General features: G+C 39.9%; 1 protein-coding gene across 1 annotated transcript in view; it reads right to left on the bottom strand.

Moving 5' to 3' along the window:
• LOC124286922 overlaps positions 1 to 26,506 on the bottom strand; it is a 63,301-nt gene that overhangs the window by 10,005 nt on the left and 26,790 nt on the right. Inside the window, exon 2 of the mRNA XM_046723383.1 lies at positions 3,469 to 3,715. Within this exon, the coding sequence (XP_046579339.1) occupies positions 3,469 to 3,715 (247 nt within the window). The remainder of the gene's footprint in view (positions 1 to 3,468; positions 3,716 to 26,506) is intronic.

Below are 26,506 nucleotides of genomic sequence, written 5' to 3'. Positions count from 1 at the left end.
TCAGACTCTGATCTCGGTACTACACTCATGTCGTGAATTCTAGAAAATAGTTCACTCGATACTAGTACATAGTCAACGACGCTGGCTCCAGAATGCAAGATGAATGTAAAATTGCCAAGCATATCACCCGGTTTCCTTCCATTCGCAATATGAAGGCTAAACACTTTGCACCAGTTGAGGAGACTTCTACCAAAATTATTTGTTTGTTTATCACATGATAATCTTTTTATGTCAAAACAGTCTTCCCTATAGTCTTCCCTGTAGTCTTCCCTATAGTCTTCCCTGTAGTCTTCCCTGTAGTCTTCCCTATAGTCTTCCCTGTAGTCTTCCCTGTAGTCTTCCCTGTAGTCTTCCCTGTAGTCTTCCCTGTAGTCTTCCCTATAGTCTTCCCTGTAGTCTTCCCTGTAGTCTTCCCTGTAGTCTTCCCTGTAGTCTTCCCTGTAGTCTTCCCTATAGTCTTCCTATAGTCTTCCCTGTAGTCTTCCCCTGTAGTCTTCCCTATAGTCTTCCCTGTAGTCTTCCCTGTAGTCTTCCTGTAGTCTTCCTGTAGTCTTCCTATAGTCTTCCCTATAGTCTTCCCTGTAGTCTTCTTCCCTGTAGTCTTCCTATTAGTCTTCCTGTAGTCTTCCCTGTAGTCTTCCCTATAGTCTTCCCTGTAGTCTTCCCTGTAGTCTTCCCTGTAGTCTTCCCTGTAGTCTTCCCTATAGTCTTCCCTGTAGTCTTCCCTGTAGTCTTCCCTGTAGTCTTCCCTGTAGTCTTCCCTGTAGTCTTCCCTGTAGTCTTCCCTGTAGTCTTCCCTGTAGTCTTCCCTGTAGTCTTCCCTATAGTCTTCCCTGTAGTCTTCCCTATAGTCTTCCCTATAGTCTTCCCTGTAGTCTTCCCTATAGTCTTCCCTATAGTCTTCCCTGTAGTCTTCCCTATAGTCTTCCCTATAGTCTTCCCTATAGTCTTCCCTATAGTCTTCCCTATAGTCTTCCCCTATAGTCTTCCCTGTAGTCTTCCCTATAGTCTTCCCTGTAGTCTTCCCCTGTAGTCTTCCTATAGTCTTCCCTATAGTCTTCCTGTAGTCTTCCTATAGTCTTCCCTGTAGTCTTCCCTGTAGTCTTCCCTGTAGTCTTCCCTATAGTCTTCCCTGTAGTCTTCCCTGTAGTCTTCCCTGTAGTCTTCCCTATAGTCTTCCCTGTAGTCTTCCCTATAGTCTTCCCTATAGTCTTCCCTGTAGTCTTCCCTATAGTCTTCCCTATAGTCTTCCCTATAGTCTTCCCTATAGTCTTCCCCCTGTAGTCTTCCCCTGTAGTCTTCCCTGTAGTCTTCCCCAGTCTTCCCTGTAGTCTTCCCTATAGTCTTCCCTGTAGTCTTCCCTATAGTCTTCCCTATAGTCTTCCCTGTAGTCTTCCCTATAGTCTTCCCTATAGTCTTCCCTATAGTCTTCCCTATAGTCTTCCCTGTAGTCTTCCCTGTAGTCTTCCCTGTAGTCTTCCCTGTAGTCTTCCCTGTAGTCTTCCCTATAGTCTTCCCTATAGTCTTCCCTATAGTCTTCCCTGTAGTCTTCCCTATAGTCTTCCTATAGTCTTCCTATAGTCTTCCTATAGTCTTCCTATAGTCTTCCTGTAGTCTTCCCTATAGTCTTCCCTATAGTCTTCCCTATAGTCTTCCCTATAGTCTTCCCTATAGTCTTCCCTATAGTCTTCCCTATAGTCTTCCCTATAGTCTTCCCTATAGTCTTCCCTATAGTCTTCCCTGTAGTCTTCCCTATAGTCTTCCTGAAGTGGCAAATGTTGAGTATCATCGTTTAAAATAAAATCTGATTCTTCAGCAGTCCGTGCATTAAAGTCACCAATAATTATCAATTTAATATCATCTCCGAAGACTGACATAATGTGTAGTATTTCTTTTCAAGAGAGGATATACCACCATCATCTGAGTCTGCGTACACATTTGCATATTCTGGGTGAATACACAAAAACAAAACTAATATATTTTCCGAAAATGCACTCATATTGAAAACAATTATGTTGGACCATTGTTCATAGAATCTCTGAAAGTAAGATGAAATATTTTGTTTAGCGCACACACTGATCCCTCCTGAGAATCTTCCACGATCACTAGCACGTCTAGCGTCTGAAATTTAATACCTATAATGCTGAAATATATCATTAAGTTTAGCTGATAAGTCAAATGAGTGTGGGCACATGGTTTCTATAAAATGTGCAAATGTCATAATTTTCTATCTTTGATTGCAGGCCATGAATATTCCAAGAGAGAAAAGACAATAAACCAGTCACTATGATTAGTTTGTGTGTTGTCAGTATCATGTGATTGTCTATCAATTTTGTTATTTGACATTTGTTCAGTTTGCGTTGTATCACAATTACTAGAGTTAGTAAAGGCTGGGTTATTTAGCTTTGATGTAGACTCAGTGTAATGTCTTTGCATTGTCTAGAAGCTGTGTGCCCTGGGACACGGCCAGTCCCCTAGTAGGTTGATGTAGACTGACTGTCAGGGCGTGTTGATGTAGACTGGCTGTCAGGGCGTGTTGATGTAGACTGGCTGTCAGGGCGTGTTGATGTAGACTGGCTGTCAGGGCGTGTTGATGTAGACTGGCTGTCAGGGCGTGTCGATGTAGACTGGCTGTCAGGGCGTGTCGATGACTTGGCTGCAGGGGGATCTCGTCTGTCCCAGTTCTCTCTGATCGACTTGCTTGATCTCTCCACTGGAATCATCGTAGGCATACACTGACCCTCAATGATAAGTTTATCATAACTGAGAAATGAAAACTTTCCTTCACTTCTGGCCTTCTCAATCACTGGGAATAGTTGAGATCTCACCCACCGTACCCTCTCAGTGAGATCTCACCCACCGTACCCTCTCAGTGAGATCTTCAGACACACGATGTTGTTTGTCACCTTTGAAAATTTGTGTGGAAGATTTTACGACTCTTTGTTTGTCTTTAAAGTTTGAGAATTTAACAATAATTGGTTGAAGGACATTTGTAAGTAATGACATGAAACTAACATTGCAATGTATAATACCAACAAACACACAGCTCGGTTGACGGACATTTGTAAGTAATTGTGTGAAGATATCATTGTAATGAAGCAGATGTAAAATGACACATACACTACTCGCTCGACCTGCATTTGTATGTAATGACTTGAAAATATCATTGCAATGTATTATTACTTACAAACACATTGCTCGCTTGACGGACATTTCTAAGTAATTGTATGAATATAACATTGTAATGAAGCGCATGTTGTATTACACACACACACACACACACACACACACACACACACACACACACACACACACACACACACACACACACACACACACACACACACACACACACACACACACACACACACACACACACACATACATACATACATACATACATACATACATACATACACACATACACACACACACACGCCTGACAATTGTACATAAGTAATTACTTACACACACACAGCTCGCTTGACGCGGCAGCTGCCTAGCACCACTGATCCATTAGCCAGACAGTGAGGGTGCTGATCCTTTCTGCACCCAGACAGGCCCTGTGCTACAGCCATCCTATATTTCTTGCAGTAGTCGTCTAACAGATCCTTCCCAAACTGAAGCCTGGCCAGAGTGTGTGTGTCGTGACGGAGGACATCCTTTGGGTTGCCAGCAACACGTTGAACAGCCACATCCTGACGACTGCCGCTCTCTTAAACGAATAACGGTTTTCTAAACCAAATGGACGGATGCAAGTAAAGCCAACGCTGGGCTATTACAACGTGTGCTAGAATACTTGTACGCCAATCTCCATAAATGATATAACAGAACCTCACCATCACTACAGTTTGATGTTGTTGTTTAACGCCGTACTCAGCAGTCCAGCTACATGGCGATTGTACGAGAGAATCCAGTGATCAACAGCTTAAGTATCATATAGAACAAACTTTATGGATAACAACTTCTTTTTTTCGTGAGTGCGACGTTTCGATACAGATTCTTGTACAGTTGTCAAGCTAATGGGACATGAAGAAGGGGCAAAGTTTGTTCTATATTGTACTTCCCAACTTCTAAAATGCCACTCAAAGAAGCTTAAGTATCGATCTAACGCAATTGGGACACGATAACATGTGCCAAACCAAGTCATTGACCACCCGATCCCGTAAGTCGCCTCTTACGACAAGCATGGGTTGCTGAAAACCTGCTGCTTGGAATAAACACTGGTGGTATGGAAAAGATATACAACTCGCCAATATTACATGTAGTACAATAGCACGATGCCAGTACCACAGATAAGGACCACAGCTGTGCAACACGTGACATTACACAAACTCTCGAGTACACCACTTGAAAATAAACATACACTTAGTCATGCACTTGACATTACAGAACATCTGCTGTACGACAGTTCAAATTTTGTGAATTTCCCACCAATAAGGGTAAAATTAGAGGACCATTCTATTACTACTACAGCTCTAATTACGGAACCATTGCAATACAAGCAATAGCGTGTGTGTAATTCAATGATCTAAATTTGAGAACACATTTAAAGTGTCAAAGGTCGAATATTGTCTGTACGTATTGTCTGGGTGCAATATTTTTTATTATTGTTTTAGTTGCATGTTGCTTGATCTACATACTACAGTTTAGGTTGCATATTACTATGCTTGATTTACATACTACAGTTTAGGTTGCATATTACTATGCTTGATCTACATAGTACAGTTTATGCTTGTTGCATACTACTTTAGGTTGCATATTACTATGCTTGATTTACATACTACAGGTTAGGTTGCATATTACTATGCTTGATCTACATACTACAGTTTAGGTTGCATATTACTATGCTTGATTTACATACTACAGTTTAGGTTGCATATTACTATGCTTGATCTACATACTACAGTTTAGGTTGCATATTACTATGCTTACATACTACAGTTTACTACATGCTTGATTACATACTACAGTTTAGGTTGCATATTACTATGCTTGATCTACATACTACAGGTTAGGTTGCATATTACTATGCTTGATTTACATACTACAGGTTAGGTTGCATATTGTTGCATACAGTTACTATGCTACAGGTGGTTGCATTACATACTACAGTTTAGGTTGCATATTACTATGCTTGATCTACATACTACAGTTTAGGTTGCATATTACTATGCTTGATCTACATACTACAGTTTAGGTTGCATATTACTATGCTTGATCTACATACTACAGTTTAGGTTGCATATTACTATGCTTGATTTACATACTACAGGTTAGGTTGCATATTACTATGCTTGATCTATTACATACTACAGTTTAGGTTGCATATTACTATGCTTGATCTACATACTACACAGTTTAGGTTGCATATTACTATGCTTGATCTTTACATACTACAGTTTAGGGCTGCATATTACTATGCTTGATCTACATACTACAGTTTAGGTTGCATATTACTATGCTTGATCTACATACTACAGTTTAGGTTGCATATTACTATGCTTGATCTACATACTACAGTTTAGGTTGCATATTACTATGCTTGATTTACATACTACAGTTTAGGTTGCATATTACTATGCTTGATTTACATACTACAGGTTAGGTTGCATACACTATGCTTGATTACTATGCTTGATCTACATACTACAGTTTAGGTTGCATATTACTATGCTTGATTTACATACTACAGTTTAGGTTGCATATTACTATGCTTGATCTACATACTACAGTTTAGGTTGCATATTACTATGCTTGATCTACATACTACAGTTTAGGTTGCATATTACTATGCTTGATCTACATACTACAGTTTAGGTTGCATATTACTATGCTTGATTTACATACTACAGTTTAGGTTGCATATTACTATGCTTGATTTACATACTACAGTTTAGGTTGCATATTACTATGCTTGATTTACATACTACAGGTTAGGTTGCATATTACTATGCTTGATTTACATACTACAGTTTAGGTTGCATATTACTATGCTTGATCTACATACTACAGTTTAGGTTGCATATTACTATGCTTGATTTACATACTACAGGTTAGGTTGCATATTACTATGCTTGATCTACATACTACAGTTTAGGTTGCATATTACTATGCTTGATTTACATACTACAGGTTAGGTTGCATATTACTATGCTTGATTTACATACTACAGGTTAGGTTGCATGTTGCTTGATCTACATACTACAGTTTAGGTTGCATATTACTATGCTTGATTTACATACTACAGGTTAGGTTGCATATTACTATGCTTGATTTACATACTACAGTTTAGGTTGCATATTACTATGCTTGATCTTACATACTACAGGTTAGGCTAGGTTGCATATTACTATTGCTTGATCTACATACTACTACAGTTTAGGTTGCATATTACTATGCTTGATCTACATACTACAGTTTAGGTTGCATATTACTATGCTTGATCTACATACTACAGTTTAGGTTGCATATTACTATGCTTGATTTACATACTACAGTTTAGGGTTGCATATTACTATGCTTGATCTACATACTACAGTTTAGGTTGCATATTACTATGCTTGATTTACATACTACAGTTTAGGTTGCATATTACTATGCTTGCATATTACATATTACTATGCTTGATCTATATACTACAGTTTAGGTTGCATATTACTATGCTTGATTTACATACTACAGCTTAGGTTGCATATTACTATGCTTGATTTACATATATTACTATGCTTGATCTACATACAGTTTAGGTTGCATATTACTATGCTTGATTTACATACTACAGCTTAGGTTGCATATTACTATGCTTGATCTACATACTACAGTTTAGGTTGCATATTACCTGCTGCTTGATCTACATACTACAGGTTTAGGTTGCATATTACTATGCTTGATCTACATACTACAGTTTAGGTTGCATATTACTATGCTATGATTTACATACTACAGTTTAAGGTTGCATATTACTTGCATATTACCATGCTTATCTACATACTACAGTTTAGGTTGCATCTACATACTATGCTTGATACACATACTACAGTTTAGGTTGCATATTACTATGCTTGATTTACATACTACAGTTTATTTGCATGTTGCTTGATCTACATACTACAGTTTAGGTTGCATATTACTATGCTTGATTTACATACTACAGTTTAGGTTGCATATTACTATGCTTGATTTACATACTACAGTTTAGGTTGCATATTACTATGCTTGATTTACATACTACAGTTTAGGTTGCATATTACTATGCTTGATCTACATACTACAGTTTAGGTTGCATATTACTATGCTTGATTTACATACTACAGTTTAGGTTGCATATTACTATGCCTGATCTACATACTACAGTTGAGGTTGCATATTACTATGCTTGATTTACATACTACAGTTTAGGTTGCATATTACTATGCTTGATCTACATACTACAGTTTAGGTTGCATATTACTATGCTTGATTTACATACGACAGGTTAGGTTGCATGTTGCTTGATCTACATACTACAGGTTAGGTTGCATATTACTATGCTTGATTTAGATACTACAGGTTAGGTTGCATATTACTATGCTTGATTTACATACTACAGGTTAGGTTGCATATTACTATGCTTGATCTACATACTACAGTTTAGGTTGCATATTACTATGCTTGATCTACATACTACAGTTTAGGTTGCATATTACTATGCTTGATCTACATACTACAGGTTAGGTTGCATATTACTATGCTTGATTTACATACTACAGTTTAGGTTGCATATTACTATGCTTGATTTACATACTACAGGTTAGGTTGCATATTACTATGCTTGATCTACATACTACAGTTTAGGTTGCATATTACTATGCTTGATCTACATACTACAGTTTAGGTTGCATATTACTATGCTTGATCTACATACTACAGGTTAGGTTGCATGTTGCTTGATCTACATACTACAGTTTATGTTGCATGTTGCTTGATCTACATACTACAGTTTATGTTGCATGTTGCTTGATCTACATACTACAGTTTATGTTGCATGTTGCTTGATCTACATACTACAGTTTAGGTTGCATATTACTATGCTTGATCTACATACTACAGGTTTAGGTTGCATATTACTGTTGCTTGATCTACATACTACAGTTTATGTTGATCACATACTACAGTTGCATGTTGCTTGATCTACATACTACAGTTTATGTTGCATGTTGCTTGATCTACATACTACAGTTTATGTTGCATGTTGCTTGATCTACATACTACAGTTTATGTTGCATGTTGCTTGAACTACTTACTACAGTTTATGTTGCATGTTGCTTGATCTACATACTACAGTTTATGTTGCATGTTGCTTGATCTACATACTACAGTTTATGTTGCATGTTGCTTGATCTACATACTACAGTTTAGGTTGCATGTTGCTTGATCTACATACTACAGTTTAGGTTGCATGTTGCTTGATCTACATACTACAGTTTAGGTTGCATACTACTTGATTTACAAACTACAGTTTATGTTGCATGTTGCTTGATTTACATACTACAGTTTAGGTTGCATATTACTATGCTTGATCTACATACTACAGGTTAGGTTGCATGTTGCTTGATCTACATACTACAGTTTATGTTGCATGTTGCTTGATCTACATACTACAGTTTATGTTGCATGTTGCTTGATCTACATACTACAGTTTATGTTGCATGTTGCTTGATCTACATATTACTACAGTTTATGTTGCATGTTGCTTGATCTACATACTACAGTTTAGGTTGCATGTTGCTTGATCTACATACTACAGTTTATGTTGCATGTTGCTTGATCTACATACTACAGTTTATGTTGCATGTTGCTTGATCTACATACTACAGTTTAGGTTGCATGTTGCTTGATCTACATACTACAGTTTATGTTGCATGTTGCTTGATCTACAAACTACAGTTTATGTTGCATGTTGCTTGATCTACATACTACAGTTTAGGTTGCATGTTGCTTGATCTACATACTACAGTTTAGGTTGCATGTTGCTTGATCTACATACTACAGTTTAGGTTGCATGTTGCTTGATATACATACTACAGTGTAGGTTGCATGTTGCTTGATCTACTTACTACAGTTTATGTTGCATGTTGCTTGATCTACATACTACAGTTTAGGTTGCATACTACTTGATTTACAAACTACAGATTGATTTGCATATTGTTTGAATTACATACTACAGTTTAGGTTGCTTATTACTTATGTGTTATACTATCATCCACGACGCATATTGCTTGTTTGTCAAGGCATTGTCCCGCTTCCATACTGTTTGTGTAAAAGTATGGTGTTGACTGTATGTTGTTACTGTGTTACCTTTGTACAGGCTACATAATGTGTGTGAAAGTATGGTGTTGACTGTATGTTGTTACTGTGTTACCTTTGTACAGGCTACATAATGTGTGTGAAAGTATGGTGTTGCCTGCATGTTGTTTGCCTGTTACCTTTGTACAGGCTGCATAGTGTGTGTGAAAGTATGGTGTTGACTACATGTTGTTTGCGTGTTACCTTTGTACAGGCTACATAGTGTGTGTGAAAGTATGGTGTTGACTGTATGTTGTTACTGTGTTACCTTTGTACAGGCTGCATAGTGTGTGTGAAAGTATGGTGTTGACTGTATGTTGTTACTGTGTTATCTTTGTACAGGCTGCATAATGTGTGAGAAAGTATAGTGTTGACTGCATGTTGTTTGCGTGTTACCTTTGTACAGGCTACATAGTGTGTGTGAAAGTATGGTGTTGACTGTATGTTGTTACTGTGTTACCTTTGTACAGGCTGCATAGTGTGTGTGAAAGTATGGTGTTGACTGTATGTTGTTACTGTGTTACCTTTGTACAGGCTACATAATGTGTGTGAAAGTATGGTGTTGCCTGCATGTTGTTTGCCTGTTACCTTTGTACAGGCTGCATAGTGTGTGTGAAAGTATGGTGTTGACTGTATGTTGTTTGCGTGTTACCTTTGTACAGGCTGCATAATGTGTGTGAAAGTATGGTGTTGACTGCATGTTGTTACTGTGTTACCTTTGTACAGGCTACATAATGTGTGTGTGAAGTATGGTGTTGACTGCATGTTGTTTGCCTGTTACCTTTGTACAGGCTGCATAGTGTGTGTGAAAGTATGGTGTTGACTGCATGTTGTTACCGTGTTACCTTTGTACAGGCTGCATAATGTGTGTGAAAGTATGGTGTTGACTGCATGTTGTTACTGTGTTACCTTTGTACAGGCTACATAATGTGTGTGAAAGTATGGTGTTGACTGCATGTTGTTTGCCTGTTACCTTTGTACAGGCTGCATAGTGTGTGTGAAAGTATGGTGTTGACTGCATGTTGTTACTGTGTTACCTTTGTACAGGCTACATAGTGTGTGTGAAAGTATGGTGTTGACTGTATGTTGTTACTGTGTTACCTTTGTACAGGCTGCATAATGTGTGTGAAAGTATGGTGTTGACTGCATGTTGTTTGTGTGTTACCTTTGTACAGGCTGCATAATGTGTGTGAAAGTATGGTGTTGACTGTATGTTGTTACTGTGTTACCTTTGTACAGGCTGCATAGTGTGTGTGAAAGTATAGTGTTGACTGCATGTTGTTACTGTGTTACCTTTGTACAGGCTGCATGTGTGTGAAAGTATGGTGTTGACTGTATGTTGTTACTGTGTTACCTTTGTACAGGCTGCATAATGTGTGTGAAAGTATAGTGTTGACTGCATGTTGTTACTGTGTTACCTTTGTACAGGCTACATAGTGTGTGTGAAAGTATGGTGTTGACTGCATGTTGTTACTGTGTTACCTTTGTACAGGCTACATAATGTGTGTGAAAGTATGGTGTTGACTGCATGTTGTTTGTGTGTTACCTTTGTACAGGCTGCATAATGTGTGTGAAAGTATGGTGTTGACTGCATGTTGTTTGCGTGTTACCTTTGTACAGGCTGCATGTGTGTGAAAGTATGGTGTTGACTGTATGTTGTTTGCGTGTTACCTTTGTACAGGCTGCATAGTGTGTGTGAAAGTATGGTGTTGACTGCATGTTGTTACTGTGTTACCTTTGTACAGGCTGCATAATGTGTGTGAAAGTATGGTGTTGACTGCATGTTGTTACTGTGTTACCTTTGTACAGGCTGCATGTGTGTGAAAGTATGGTGTTGACTGTATGTTGTTACTGTGTTACCTTTGTACAGGCTGCATAATGTGTGTGAAAGTATGGTGTTGACTGCATGTTGTTACTGTGTTACCTTTGTACAGGCTACATAGTGTGTGTGAAAGTATGGTGTTGACTGTATGTTGTTACTGTGTTACCTTTGTACAGGCTGCATAATGTGTGTGAAAGTATGGTGTTGACTGCATGTTGTTACTGTGTTACCTTTGTACAGGCTGCATAGTGTGTGTGAAAGTATGGTGTTGACTGCATGTTGTTACTGTGTTACCTTTGTACAGGCTGCATAGTGTGTGTGAAAGTATGGTGTTGACTGCATGTTGTTACTGTGTTACCTTTGTACAGGCTGCATATGTGTGTGAAAGTATGGTGTTGACTGCATGTTGTTACTGTGTTACCTTTGTACAGGCTGCATAATGTGTGTGAAAGTATGGTGTTGACTGTATGTTGTTACTGTGTTACCTTTGTACAGGCTGCATAATGTGTGTGAAAGTATGGTGTTGACTGCATGTTGTTACTGTGTTACCTTTGTACAGGCTGCATAGTGTGTGTGAAAGTATGGTGTTGACTGCATGTTGTTTGCGTGTTACCTTTGTACAGGCTACATAGTGTGTGTGAAAGTATGGTGTTGACTGTATGTTGTTACTGTGTTACCTTTGTACAGGCTGCATAATGTGTGTGAAAGTATGGTGTTGACTGCATGTTGTTTGCGTGTTACCTTTGTACAGGCTGCATGTGTGTGAAAGTATGGTGTTGACTGTATGTTGTTACTGTGTTACCTTTGTACAGGCTGCATAGTGTGTGTGAAAGTATGGTGTTGACTGTATGTTGTTACTGTGTTACCTTTGTACAGGCTACATAGTGTGTGTGAAAGTATGGTGTTGACTGCATGTTGTTACTGTGTTACCTTTGTACAGGCTACATAATGTGTGTGAAAGTATGGTGTTGACTGCATGTTGTTACTGTGTTACCTTTGTACAGGCTGCATAATGTGTGTGAAAGTATGGTGTTGACTGCATGTTGTTTGCGTGTTACCTTTGTACAGGCTGCATAGTGTGTGTGAAAGTATGGTGTTGACTGTATGTTGTTACTGTGTTACCTTTGTACAGGCTGCATAATGTGTGTGAAAGTATGGTGTTGACTGCATGTTGTTTGTGTGTTACCTTTGTACAGGCTGCATAGTGTGTGTGAAAGTATGGTGTTGACTGTATGTTGTTACTGTGTTACCTTTGTACAGGCTGCATAATGTGTGAAAGTATGGTGGTGACTGCATGTTGTTACTGTGTTACCTTTGTACAGGCTGCATAATGTGTGTGAAAGTATGGTGTTGACTGCATGTTGTTACTGTGTTACCTTTGTACAGGCTGCATAGTGTGTGTGAAAGTATGGTGTTGACTGCATGTTGTTACTGTGTTACCTTTGTACAGGCTGCATAGTGTGTGTGAAAGTATGGTGTTGACTGCATGTTGTTACTGTGTTACCTTTGTACAGGCTACATAATGTGTGTGAAAGTATGGTGTTGACTGCATGTTGTTTGCGTGTTACCTTTGTACAGGCTGCATAGTGTGTGTGAAAGTATGGTGTTGACTGCATGTTGTTTGCGTGTTACCTTTGTACAGGCTGCATAGTGTGTGTGAAAGTATGGTGTTGACTGTATGTTGTTACTGTGTTACCTTTGTACAGGCTGCATAATGTGTGTGAAAGTATGGTGTTGACTGCATGTTGTTTGCGTGTTACCTTTGTACAGGCTGCATAATGTGTGTGAAAGTATGGTGTTGACTGTATGTTGTTACTGTGTTACCTTTGTACAGGCTGCATAATGTGTGTGAAAGTATGGTGTTGACTGCATGTTGTTACTGTGTTACCTTTGTACAGGCTGCATAATGTGTGTGAAAGTATGGTGTTGACTGCATGTTGTTACTGTGTTACCTTTGTACAGGCTGCATAGTGTGTGTGAAAGTATGGTGTTGACTGCATGTTGTTACTGTGTTACCTTTGTACAGGCTACATAATGTGTGTGAAAGTATGGTGTTGACTGCATGTTGTTTTGCGTGTTACCTTTGTACAGGCTGCATAGTGTGTGTGAAAGTATGGTGTTGACTGCATGTTGTTTGCGTGTTACCTTTGTACAGGCTGCATAATGTGTGTGAAAGTATGGTGTTGACTGCATGTTGTTTGCGTGTTACCTTTGTACAGGCTGCATAGTGTGTGTGAAAGTATGGTGTTGACTGCATGTTGTTACTGTGTTACCTTTGTACAGGCTGCATAATGTGTGTGAAAGTATGGTGTTGACTGCATGTTGTTACTGTGTTACCTTTGTACAGGCTGCATAATGTGTGTGAAAGTATGGTGTTGACTGTATGTTGTTACTGTGTTACCTTTGTACAGGCTGCATAATGTGTGTGAAAGTATGGTGTTGACTGCATGTTGTTACTGTGTTACCTTTGTACAGGCTGCATAGTGTGTGAAAGTATGGTGTTGACTGCATGTTGTTACTGTGTTACCTTTGTACAGGCTGCATAATGTGTGTGAAAGTATGGTGTTGACTGCATGTTGTTTGCGTGTTACCTTTGTACAGGCTGCATAGTGTGTGTGAAAGTATGGTGTTGACTGCATGTTGTTTGCGTGTTACCTTTGTACAGGCTACATAGTGTGTGTGAAAGTATGGTGTTGACTGTATGTTGTTACTGTGTTACCTTTGTACAGGCTGCATAATGTGTGTGAAAGTATGGTGTTGACTGCATGTTGTTACTGTGTTACCTTTGTACAGGCTGCATAATGTGTGTGAAAGTATGGTGTTGACTGCATGTTGTTACTGTGTTACCTTTGTACAGGCTGCATAGTGTGTGTGAAAGTATGGTGTTGACTGTATGTTGTTACTGTGTTACCTTTACAGGCTACATAGTGTGTGTGAAAGTATGGTGTTGACTGCATGTTGTTACTGTGTTACCTTTGTACAGGCTACATAATGTGTGTGAAAGTATGGTGTTGACTGCATGTTGTTTGCGTGTTACCTTTGTACAGGCTGCATAGTGTGTGTGAAAGTATGGTGTTGACTGCATGTTGTTTGCGTGTTACCTTTGTACAGGCTGCATAGTGTGTGTGAAAGTATGGTGTTGACTGCATGTTGTTACTGTGTTACCTTTGTACAGGCTGCATAATGTGTGTGAAAGTATGGTGTTGACTGCATGTTGTTTGTGTGTTACCTTTGTACAGGCTGCATAATGTGTGTGAAAGTATGGTGTTGACTGTATGTTGTTACTGTGTTACCTTTGTACAGGCTGCATAATGTGTGAAAGTATGGTGTTGACTGCATGTTGTTACTGTGTTACCTTTGTACAGGCTGCATAATGTGTGTGAAAGTATGGTGTTGACTGCATGTTGTTACTGTGTTACCTTTGTACAGGCTGCATAGTGTGTGTGAAAGTATGGTGTTGACTGCATGTTGTTACTGTGTTACCTTTGTACAGGCTACATAATGTGTGTGAAAGTATGGTGTTGACTGCATGTTGTTTGTGTGTTACCTTTGTACAGGCTGCATAGTGTGTGTGAAAGTATGGTGTTGACTGCATGTTGTTTGCGTGTTACCTTTGTACAGGCTGCATGTGTGTGAAAGTATGGTGTTGACTGTATGTTGTTTGCGTGTTACCTTTGTACAGGCTGCATAGTGTGTGTGAAAGTATGGTGTTGACTGCATGTTGTTACTGTGTTACCTTTGTACAGGCTGCATAATGTGTGTGAAAGTATGGTGTTGACTGCATGTTGTTACTGTGTTACCTTTGTACAGGCTGCATGTGTGTGAAAGTATGGTGTTGACTGTATGTTGTTACTGTGTTACCTTTGTACAGGCTGCATAATGTGTGTGAAAGTATGGTGTTGACTGCATGTTGTTACGGTGTTACCTTTGTACAGGCTGCATAGTGTGTGTGAAAGTATGGTGTTGACTGCATGTTGTTACTGTGTTACCTTTGTACAGGCTACATAATGTGTGTGAAAGTATGGTGTTGACTGCATGTTGTTTGCGTGTTACCTTTGTACAGGCTGCATAGTGTGTGTGAAAGTATGGTGTTGACTGCATGTTGTTTGCGTGTTACCTTTGTACAGGCTGCATAGTGTGTGTGAAAGTATGGTGTTGACTGTATGTTGTTACTGTGTTACCTTTGTACAGGCTGCATAATGTGTGTGAAAGTATGGTGTTGACTGCATGTTGTTTGCGTGTTACCTTTGTACAGGCTGCATAGTGTGTGTGAAAGTATGGTGTTGACTGCATGTTGTTACTGTGTTACCTTTGTACAGGCTGCATAGTGTGTGTGAAAGTATGGTGTTGACTGCATGTTGTTACTGTGTTACCTTTGTACAGGCTACATAATGTGTCTGTGAAAGTATGGTGTTGACTGCATGTTGTTACTGTGTTACCTTTGTACAGGCTGCATAATGTGTGTGAAAGTATGGTGTTGACTGCATGTTGTTACTGTGTTACCTTTGTACAGGCTGCATAATGTGTGTGAAAGTATGGTGTTGACTGCATGTTGTTACTGTGTTACCTTTGTACAGGCTGCATAGTGTGTGTGAAAGTATGGTGTTGACTGCATGTTGTTTGCGTGTTACCTTTGTACAGGCTACATAGTGTGTGTGAAAGTATGGTGTTGACTGTATGTTGTTACTGTGTTACCTTTGTACAGGCTGCATAATGTGTGTGGAAGTATGGTGTTGACTGCATGTTGTTTGCGTGTTACCTTTGTACAGGCTGCATGTGTGTGAAAGTATGGTGTTGACTGTATGTTGTTACTGTGTTACCTTTGTACAGGCTGCATAGTGTGTGTGAAAGTATGGTGTTGACTGTATGTTGTTACTGTGTTACCTTTGTACAGGCTACATAGTGTGTGTGAAAGTATGTTGTTGACTGCATGTTGTTACTGTGTTACCTTTGTACAGGCTACATAATGTGTGTGAAAGTATGGTGTTGACTGCATGTTGTTACTGTGTTACCTTTGTACAGGCTGCATAATGTGTGTGAAAGTATGGTGTTGACTGCATGTTGTTTGCGTGTTACCTTTGTACAGGCTCCATTAGTGTGTGTGAAAGTATGGTGTTGACTGTATGTTGTTACTGTGTTACCTTTGTACAGGCTGCATAATGTGTGTGAAAGTATGGTGTTGACTGCATGTTGTTTGTGTGTTACCTTTGTACAGGCTGCATAATGTGTGCGGAAAGTATGGTGTTGACTGCATGTTGTTACTGTGTTACCTTTGTACAGGCTGCATAATGTGTGTGAAAGTATGGTGTTGACTGCATGTTGTTACTGTGTTACCTTTGTACAGGCTGCATAATGTGTGTTTGAAAGTATGCTGTTGACTGCATGTTGTTACTGTGTTACCTTTGTACAGGCTGCATAGTGTGTGTGAAAGTATGGTGTTGACTGTATGTTGTTACTGTGTTACCTTTGTACAGGCTACATAGTGTGTGTGAAAGTATGGTGTTGACTGCATGTTGTTACTGTGTTACCTTTGTACAGGCTGCATGTGTGTGTGAAAGTATGGTGTTGACTGCATGTTGTTTCCGTGTTACCTTTGTACAGGCTGCATAGTGTGTGTGAAAGTATGGTGTTGACTGCATGTTGTTTGCGTGTTACCTTTGTACAGGCTGCATAGTGTGTGTGAAAGTATGGTGTTGACTGTATGTTGTTACTGTGTTACCTTTGTACAGGCTGCATAGTGTGTGTGAAAGTATGGTGTTGACTGCATGTTGTTTGTGTGTTACCTTTGTACAGGCTGCATAATGTGTGAAAGTATGGTGTTGACTGTATGTTGTTACTGTGTTACCTTTGTACAGGCTGCATAATGTGTGTGAAAGTATGGTGTTGACTGCATGTTGTTACTGTGTTACCTTTGTACAGGCTGCATAATGTGTGTGAAAGTATGGTGTTGACTGCATGTTGTTACTGTGTTACCTTTGTACAGGCGGCATAGTGTGTGTGAAAGTATGGTGTTGACTGCATGTTGTTACTGTGTTACCTTTGTACAGGCTACGTAATGTGTGTGAAAGTATGGTGTTGACTGCATGTTGTTTGCGTGTTACCTTTGTACAGGCTGCATAGTGTGTGTGAAAGTATGGTGTTGACTGCATGTTGTTTGCGTGTTACCTTTGTACAGGCTACATAGTGTGTGTGAAAGTATGGTTTTGACTGTATGTTGTTACTGTGTTACCTTTGTACAGGCTGCATAATGTGTGTGAAAGTATGGTGTTGACTGCATGTTGTTTGTGTGTTACCTTTGTACAGGCTGCATAGTGTGTGTGAAAGTATGGTGTTGACTGCATGTTGTTACTGTGTTACCTTTGTACAGGCTGCATGTGTGTGAAAGTATGGTGTTGACTGCATGTTGTTTACGTGTTACCTTTGTACAGGCTGCATAGTGTGTGAAAGTATGGTGTTGACTGTATGTTGTTTGCGTGTTACCTTTGTACAGGCTGCATAATGTGTGTGAAAGTATGGTGTTGACTGCATGTTGTTACTGTGTTACCTTTGTACAGGCAGGCTGCATGTGTGTGAAAGTATGGTGTTGACTGCATGTTGTTACTGTGTTACCTTTGTACAGGCTGCATAGTGTGTGTGAAAGTATGGTGTTGACTGCATGTTGTTTGCGTGTTACCTTTGTACAGGCTGCATAGTGTGTGTGAAAGTATGGTGTTGACTGTATGTTGTTACTGTGTTACCTTTGTACAGGCTGCATAATGTGTGTGAAAGTATGGTGTTGACTGCATGTTGTTACTGTGTTACCTTTGTACAGGCTACATAATGTGTGTGAAAGTATGGTGTTGACTGCATGTTGTTTGCCTGTTACCTTTGTACAGGCTGCATAGTGTGTGTGAAAGTATGGTGTTGACTGCATGTTGTTTGCGTGTTACCTTTGTCCAGGCTGCATAGTGTGTGTGAAAGTATGGTGTTGACTGCATGTTGTTACTGTGTTACCTTTGTACAGGCTGCATAGTGTGTGTGAAAGTATGGTGTTGACTGCATGTTGTTACTGTGTTACCTTTGTACAGGCTGCATAATGTGTGTGAAAGTATGGTGTTGACTGCATGTTGTTTGCGTGTTACCTTTGTACAGGCTGCATAGTGTGTGTGAAAGTATGGTGTTGACTGCATGTTGTTTGCGTGTTACCTTTGTACAGGCTACATAGTGTGTGTGAAAGTATGGTGTTGACTGTATGTTGTTACTGTGTTACCTTTGTACAGGCTGCATAATGTGTGTGAAAGTATGGTGTTGACTGCATGTTGTTTGTGTGTTACCTTTGTACAGGCTGCATAATGTGTGTGAAAGTATGGTGTTGACTGTATGTTGTTACTGTGTTACCTTTGTACAGGCTGCATAATGTGTGTGAAAGTATGGTGTTGACTGCATGTTGTTACTGTGTTACCTTTGTACAGGCTGCATAATGTGTGTTTGAAAGTATGCTGTTGACTGCATGTTGTTACTGTGTTACCTTTGTACAGGCTGCATAGTGTGTGTGAAAGTATGGTGTTGACTGCATGTTGTTACTGTGTTACCTTTGTACAGGCTACATAGTGTGTGTGAAAGTATGGTGTTGACTGCATGTTGTTACTGTGTTACCTTTGTACAGGCTACATAATGTGTGTGAAAGTATGGTGTTGACTGCATGTTGTTTCCGTGTTACCTTTGTACAGGCTGCATAGTGTGTGAAAGTATGGTGTTGACTGCATGTTGTTTGCGTGTTACCTTTGTACAGGCTGCATAGTGTGTGTGAAAGTATGGTGTTGACTGTATGTTGTTACTGTGTTACCTTTGTACAGGCTGCATAGTGTGTGTGAAAGTATGGTGTTGACTGCATGTTGTTTGTGTGTTACCTTTGTACAGGCTGCATAATGTGTGTGAAAATATGGTGTTGACTGTATGTTGTTACTGTGTTACCTTTGTACAGGCTGCATAATGTGTGTGAAAGTATGGTGTTGACTGCATGTTGTTGTTACTGTGTTACCTTTGTACAGGCTGCATAATGTGTGTGTGAAAGTATGGTGTTGACTGCATGTTGTTACTGTGTTACCTTTGTACAGGCTGCATAGTGTGTGTGAAAGTATGGTGTTGACTGCATGTTGTTACTGTGTTACCTTTGTACAGGCTACATAATGTGTGTGAAAGTATGGTGTTGACTGCATGTTGTTTGCGTGTTACCTTTGTACAGGCTGCATAGTGTGTGTGAAAGTATGGTGTTGACTGCATGTTGTTTGCGTGTTACCTTTGTACAGGCTACATAGTGTGTGTGAAAGTATGGTGTTGACTGTATGTTGTTACTGTGTTACCTTTGTACAGGCTGCATAATGTGTGTGAAAGTATGGTGTTGACTGCATGTTGTTTGTGTGTTACCTTTGTACAGGCTGCATAGTGTGTGTGAAAGTATGGTGTTGACTGCATGTTGTTACTGTGTTACCTTTGTACAGGCTGCATATGTGTGTGAAAGTATGGTGTTGACTGCATGTTGTTTGCGTGTTACCTTTGTACAGGCTGCATGTGTGTGTGAAAGTATGGTGTTGACTGTATGTTGTTTGCGTGTTACCTTTGTACAGGCTGCATAATGTGTGTGAAAGTATGGTGTTGACTGCATGTTGTTACTGTGTTACCTTTGTACAGGCTGCATGTGTGTGAAAGTATGGTGTTGACTGCATGTTGTTACTGTGTTACCTTTGTACAGGCTGCATAGTGTGTGAAAGTATGGTGTTGACTGCATGTTGTTTGCCTGTTACCTTTGTACAGGCTGCATAGTGTGTGTGAAAGTATGGTGTTGACTGTATGTTGTTACTGTGTTACCTTTGTACAGGCTGCATAATGTGTGTGAAAGTATGGTGTTGACTGCATGTTGTTACTGTGTTACCTTTGTACAGGCTACATAATGTGTGTGAAAGTATGGTGTTGACTGCATGTTGTTACTGTGTTACCTTTGTACAGGCTGCATAGTGTGTGTGAAAGTATGGTGTTGACTGCATGTTGTTTGCGTGTTACCTTTGTCCAGGCTGCATAGTGTGTGTGAAAGTATGGTGTTGACTGCATGTTGTTTCTGTGTTACCTTTGTACAGGCTGCATAGTGTGTGTGAAAGTATGGTGTTGACTGCATGTTGTTACTGTGTTACCTTTGTACAGGCTACGTAATGTGTGTGAAAGTATGGTGTTGACTGCATGTTGTTTGCGTGTTACCTTTGTACAGGCTGCATAGTGTGTGTGAAAGTATGGTGTTGACTGCATGTTGTTTGCGTGTTACCTTTGTACAGGCTACATAGTGTGTGTGAAAGTATGGTTTTGACTGTATGTTGTTACTGTGTTACCTTTGTACAGGCTGCATAATGTGTGTGAAAGTATGGTGTTGACTGCATGTTGTTTGTGTGTTACCTTTGTACAGGCTGCATAATGTGTGTGAAAATATAGTGTTGACTGTATGTTGTTACTGTGTTACCTTTGTACAGGCTGCATAATGTGTGTGAAAGTATGGTGTTGACTGCATGTTGTTACTGTGTTACCTTTGTACAGGCTGCATAATGTGTGTTTGAAAGTATGCTGTTGACTGCATGTTGTTACTGTGTTACCTTTGTACAGGCTGCATAGTGTGTGTGAAAGTATGGTGTTGACTGTATGTTGTTACTGTGTTACCTTTGTACAGGCTACATAGTGTGTGTGAAAGTATGGTGTTGACTGCATGTTGTTACTGTGTTACCTTTGAACAGGCTACATAATGTGTGTGAAAGTATGGTGTTGACTGCATGTTGTTTCCGTGTTACCTTTGTACAGGCTGCATAGTGTGTGTGAAAGTATGGTGTTGACTGCATGTTGTTTGCGTGTTACCTTTGTACAGGCTGCATAGTGTGTGTGAAAGTATGGTGTTGACTGTATGTTGTTACTGTGTTACCTTTGTACAGGCTGCATAATGTGTGTGAAAGTATGGTGTTGACTGCATGTTGTTTCGTGTGTTACCTTTGTACAGGCTGCATAATGTGTGTGAAAATATGGTGTTGACTGTATGTTGTTACTGTGTTACCTTTGTACAGGCTGCATAATGTGTGTGAAAGTATGGTGTTGACTGCATGTTGTTACTGTGTTACCTTTGTACAGGCTGCATAATGTGTGTTTGAAAGTATGCTGTTGACTGCATGTTGTTACTGTGTTACCTTTGTACAGGCTGCATAGTGTGTGTGAAAGTATTGTGTTGACTGCATGTTGTTACTGTGTTACCTTTGTACAGGCTACGTAATGTGTGTGAAAGTATGGTGTTGACTGCATGTTGTTTGCGTGTTACCTTTGTACAGGCTGCATAGTGTGTGTGAAAGTATGGTGTTGACTGCATGTTGTTTGCGTGTTACCTTTGTACAGGCTACATAGTGTGTGTGAAAGTATGGTTTTGACTGTATGTTGTTACTGTGTTACCTTTGTACAGGCTGCATAATGTGTGTGAAAGTATGGTGTTGACTGCATGTTGTTTGTGTGTTACCTTTGTACAGGCTGCATAGTGTGTGTGAAAGTATGGTGTTCACTGCATGTTGTTACTGTGTTGCCTTTGTACAGGCTGCATGTGTGTGAAAGTATGGTGTTGACTGCATGTTGTTTACGTGTTACCTTTGTACAGGCTGCATGTGTGTGAAAGTATGGTGTTGACCGTATGTTGTTTGCGTGTTACCTTTGTACAGGTTGCATAATGTGTGTGAAAGTATGGTGTTGACTGCATGTTGTTACTGTGTTACCTTTGTACAGGCTGCATGTGTGTGAAAGTATGGTGTTGACTGCATGTTGTTACTGTGTTACCTTTGTACAGGCTGCATAGTGTGTGTGAAAGTATGGTGTTGACTGCATGTTGTTTGCGTGTTACCTTTGTACAGTCTGCATAGTGTGTGTGAAAGTATGGTGTTGACTGTATGTTGTTACTGTGTTACCTTTGTACAGGCTGCATAATGTGTGTGAAAGTATGGTGTTGACTGCATGTTGTTACTGTGTTACCTTTGTACAGGCTACATAATGTGTGAAAGTATGGTGTTGCCTGCATGTTGTTTGCCTGTTACCTTTGTACAGGCTGCATAGTGTGTGAAAGTATGGTGTCGACTGCATGTTGTTGTTTGCGTGTTACCTTTGTCCAGGCTGCATAGTGTGTGTGAAAGTATGGTGTTGACTGCATGTTGTTACTGTGTTACCTTTGTACAGGCTACATAGTGTGTGTGAAAGTATGGTTTTGACTGTATGTTGTTACTGTGTTACCTTTGTACAGGCTGCATAATGTGTGTGAAAGTATGGTGTTGACTGCATGTTGTTTGTGTGTTACCTTTGTACAGGCTGCATAGTGTGTGTGAAAGTATGGTGTTGACTGCATGTTGTTACTGTGTTACCTTTGTACAGGCTGCATAGTGTGTGTGAAAGTATGGTGTTGACTGCATGTTGTTTGCGTGTTACCTTTGTACAGGCTACATAGTGTGTGTGGAAGTATGGTGTTGACTGTATGTTGTTACTGTGTTACCTTTGTACAGACTGCATAATGTGTGTGAAAGTATGGTGTTGACTGCATGTTGTTTGCGTGTTACCTTTGTACAGGCTGCATGTGTGTGAAAGTATGGTGTTGACTGTATGTTGTTTGCGTGTTACCTTTGTACAGGCTGCATAGTGTGTTTGAAAGTATGGTGTTGACTGTATGTTGTTACTGTGTTACCTTTGTACAGGCTGCATAATGTGTGTTTGAAAGTATGCTGTTGACTGCATGTTGTTACTGTGTTACCTTTGTACAGGCTGCATAGTGTGTGTGAAAGTATGGTGTTGACTGTATGTTGTTACTGTGTTACCTTTGTACAGGCTACATAGTGTGTGTGAAAGTATGGTGTTGACTGCATGTTGTTACTGTGTTACCTTTGTACAGGCTACATAATGTGTGTGAAAGTATGGTGTTGACTGCATGTTGTTTCCGTGTTACCTTTGTACAGGCTGCATAATGTGTGTGAAAATATGGTGTTGACTGTATGTTGTTACTGTGTTACCTTTGTACAGGCTGCATAATGTGTGTGAAAGTATGGTGTTGACTGCATGTTGTTACTGTGTTACCTTTGTACAGGCTGCATAATGTGTGTTTGAAAGTATGCTGTTGACTGCATGTTGTTACTGTGTTACCTTTGTACAGGCTGCATAGTGTGTGTGAAAGTATGGTGTTGACTGCATGTTGTTTGCGTGTTACCTTTGTACAGGCTGCATAGTGTGTGTGAAAGTATGGTGTTGACTGTATGTTGTTACTGTGTTACCTTGTACAGGCTGCATAATGTGTGTGAAAGTATGGTGTTGACTGCATGTTGTTTGTGTGTTACCTTTGTACAGGCTGCATAATGTGTGTGAAAATATGGTGTTGACTGTATGTTGTTACTGTGTTACCTTTGTACAGGCTGCATAATGTGTGTGAAAGTATGGTGTTGACTGCATGTTGTTACTGTGTTACCTTTGTACAGGCTGCATAATGTGTGTTTGAAAGTATGCTGTTGACTGCATGTTGTTACTGTGTTACCTTTGTACAGGCTGCATAGTGTGTGAAAGCATGGTGTTGACTGCATGTTGTTACTGTGTTACCTTTGTACAGGCTACGTAATGTGTGTGTGAAAGTATGGTGTTGACTGCATGTTGCTTGCGTGTTACCTTTGTACAGGCTGCATAGTGTGTGTGAAAGTATGGTGTTGACTGCATGTTGTTTGCGTGTTACCTTTGTACAGGCTACATAGTGTGTGTGAAAGTATGGTTTTGACTGTATGTTGTTACTGTGTTACCTTTGTACAGGCTGCATAATGTGTGTGAAAGTATGGTGTTGACTGCATGTTGTTTGTGTGTTACCTTTGTACAGGCTGCATAGTGTGTGTGAAAGTATGGTGTTCACTGCATGTTGTTACTGTGTTGCCTTTGTACAGGCTGCATGTGTGTGAAAGTATGGTGTTGACTGCATGTTGTTTACGTGTTACCTTTGTACAGGCTGCATGTGTGTGAAAGTATGGTGTTGACCGTATGTTGTTTGCGTGTTACCTTTGTACAGGTTGCATAATGTGTGTGAAAGTATGGTGTTGACTGCATGTTGTTACTGTGTTACCTTTGTACAGGCTGCATGTGTGTGAAAGTATGGTGTTGACTGCATGTTGTTACTGTGTTACCTTTGTACAGGCTGCATAGTGTGTGTGAAAGTATGGTGTTGACTGCATGTTGTTTGCGTGTTACCTTTGTACAGTCTGCATAGTGTGTGTGAAAGTATGGTGTTGACTGTATGTTGTTACTGTGTTACCTTTGTACAGGCTGCATAATGTGTGTGAAAGTATGGTGTTGACTGCATGTTGTTACTGTGTTACCTTTGTACAGGCTACATAATGTGTGTGAAAGTATGGTGTTGCCTGCATGTTGTTTGCCTGTTACCTTTGTACAGGCTGCATAGTGTGTGTGAAAGTATGGTGTTGACTGCATGTTGTTTGCGTGTTACCTTTGTCCAGCTGCATAGTGTGTGTGAAAGTATGGTGTTGACTGCATGTTGTTACTGTGTTACCTTTGTACAGGCTGCATAGTGTGTGTGAAAGTATGGTGTTGACTGCATGTTGTTACTGTGTTACCTTTGTACAGGCTACGTAATGTGTGTGAAAGTATGGTGTTGACTGCATGTTGTTTGCGTGTTACCTTTGTACAGTCTGCATAGTGTGTGTGAAAGTATGGTGTTGACTGCATGTTGTTTGCGTGTTACCTTTGTACAGGCTACATAGTGTGTGTGAAAGTATGGTTTTGACTGTATGTTGTTACTGTGTTACCTTTGTACAGGCTGCATAATGTGTGTGAAAGTATGGTGTTGACTGCATGTTGTTTGTGTGTTACCTTTGTACAGGCTGCATAGTGTGTGTGAAAGTATGGTGTTCACTGCATGTTGTTACTGTGTTGCCTTTGTACAGGCTGCATGTGTGTGAAAGTATGGTGTTGACTGCATGTTGTTTACGTGTTACCTTTGTACAGGCTGCATAGTGTGTTTGAAAGTATGGTGTTGACTGTATGTTGTTACTGTGTTACCTTTGTACAGGCTGCATAATGTGTGTTTGAAAGTATGCTGTTGACTGCATGTTGTTACTGTGTTACCTTTGTACAGGCTGCATAGTGTGTGTGAAAGTATGGTGTTGACTGTATGTTGTTACTGTGTTACCTTTGTACAGGCTACATAGTGTGTGTGAAAGTATGGTGTTGACTGCATGTTGTTACTGTGTTACCTTTGTACAGGCTACATAATGTGTGTGAAAGTATGGTGTTGACTGCATGTTGTTTCCGTGTTACCTTTGTACAGGCTGCATAATGTGTGTGAAAATATGGTGTTGACTGTATGTTGTTACTGTGTTACCTTTGTACAGGCTGCATAATGTGTGTGTGAAAGTATGGTGTTGACTGCATGTTGTTACTGTGTTACCTTTGTACAGGCTGCATAATGTGTGTTTGAAAGTATGCTGTTGACTGCATGTTGTTACTGTGTTACCTTTGTACAGGCTGCATAGTGTGTGTGAAAGTATGGTGTTGACTGCATGTTGTTTGCGTGTTACCTTTGTACAGGCTGCATAGTGTGTGTGAAAGTATGGTGTTGACTGTATGTTGTTACTGTGTTACCTTTGTACAGGCTGCATAATGTGTGTGAAAGTATGGTGTTGACTGCATGTTGTTTGTGTGTTACCTTTGTACAGGCTGCATAATGTGTGTGAAAATATGGTGTTGACTGTATGTTGTTACTGTGTTACCTTTGTACAGGCTGCATAATGTGTGTGAAAGTATGGTGTTGACTGCATGTTGTTACTGTGTTACCTTTGTACAGGCTGCATAATGTGTGTTTGAAAGTATGCTGTTGACTGCATGTTGTTACTGTGTTACCTTTGTACAGGCTGCATAGTGTGTGTGAAAGTATGGTGTTGACTGCATGTTGTTACTGTGTTACCTTTGTACAGGCTACGTAATGTGTGTGAAAGTATGGTGTTGACTGCATGTTGTTTGCGTGTTACCTTTGTACAGGCTGCATAGTGTGTGTGAAAGTATGGTGTTGACTGCATGTTGTTTGCGTGTTACCTTTGTACAGGCTACATAGTGTGTGTGAAAGTATGGTTTTGACTGTATGTTGTTACTGTGTTACCTTTGTACAGGCTGCATAATGTTATGTGAAAGTATGGTGTTGACTGCATGTTGTTTGTGTGTTACCTTTTGTACAGGCTGCATAGTGTGTGTGAAAGTATGGTGTTCACTGCATGTTGTTACTGTGTTGCCTTTGGTACAGGCTGCATGTGTGTGAAAGTATGGTGTTGACTGCATGTTGTT

This window comes from Haliotis rubra, unplaced genomic scaffold (assembly GCF_003918875.1).
Source record: "Haliotis rubra isolate DU_JTF1 unplaced genomic scaffold, ASM391887v1 Scf1103, whole genome shotgun sequence".
Lineage (NCBI taxonomy): Eukaryota > Metazoa > Mollusca > Gastropoda > Lepetellida > Haliotidae > Haliotis > Haliotis rubra.
The sequence above is the reverse complement of the archived record's forward strand: the minus strand, read 5'-3'. Positions and strand labels throughout refer to the sequence as shown.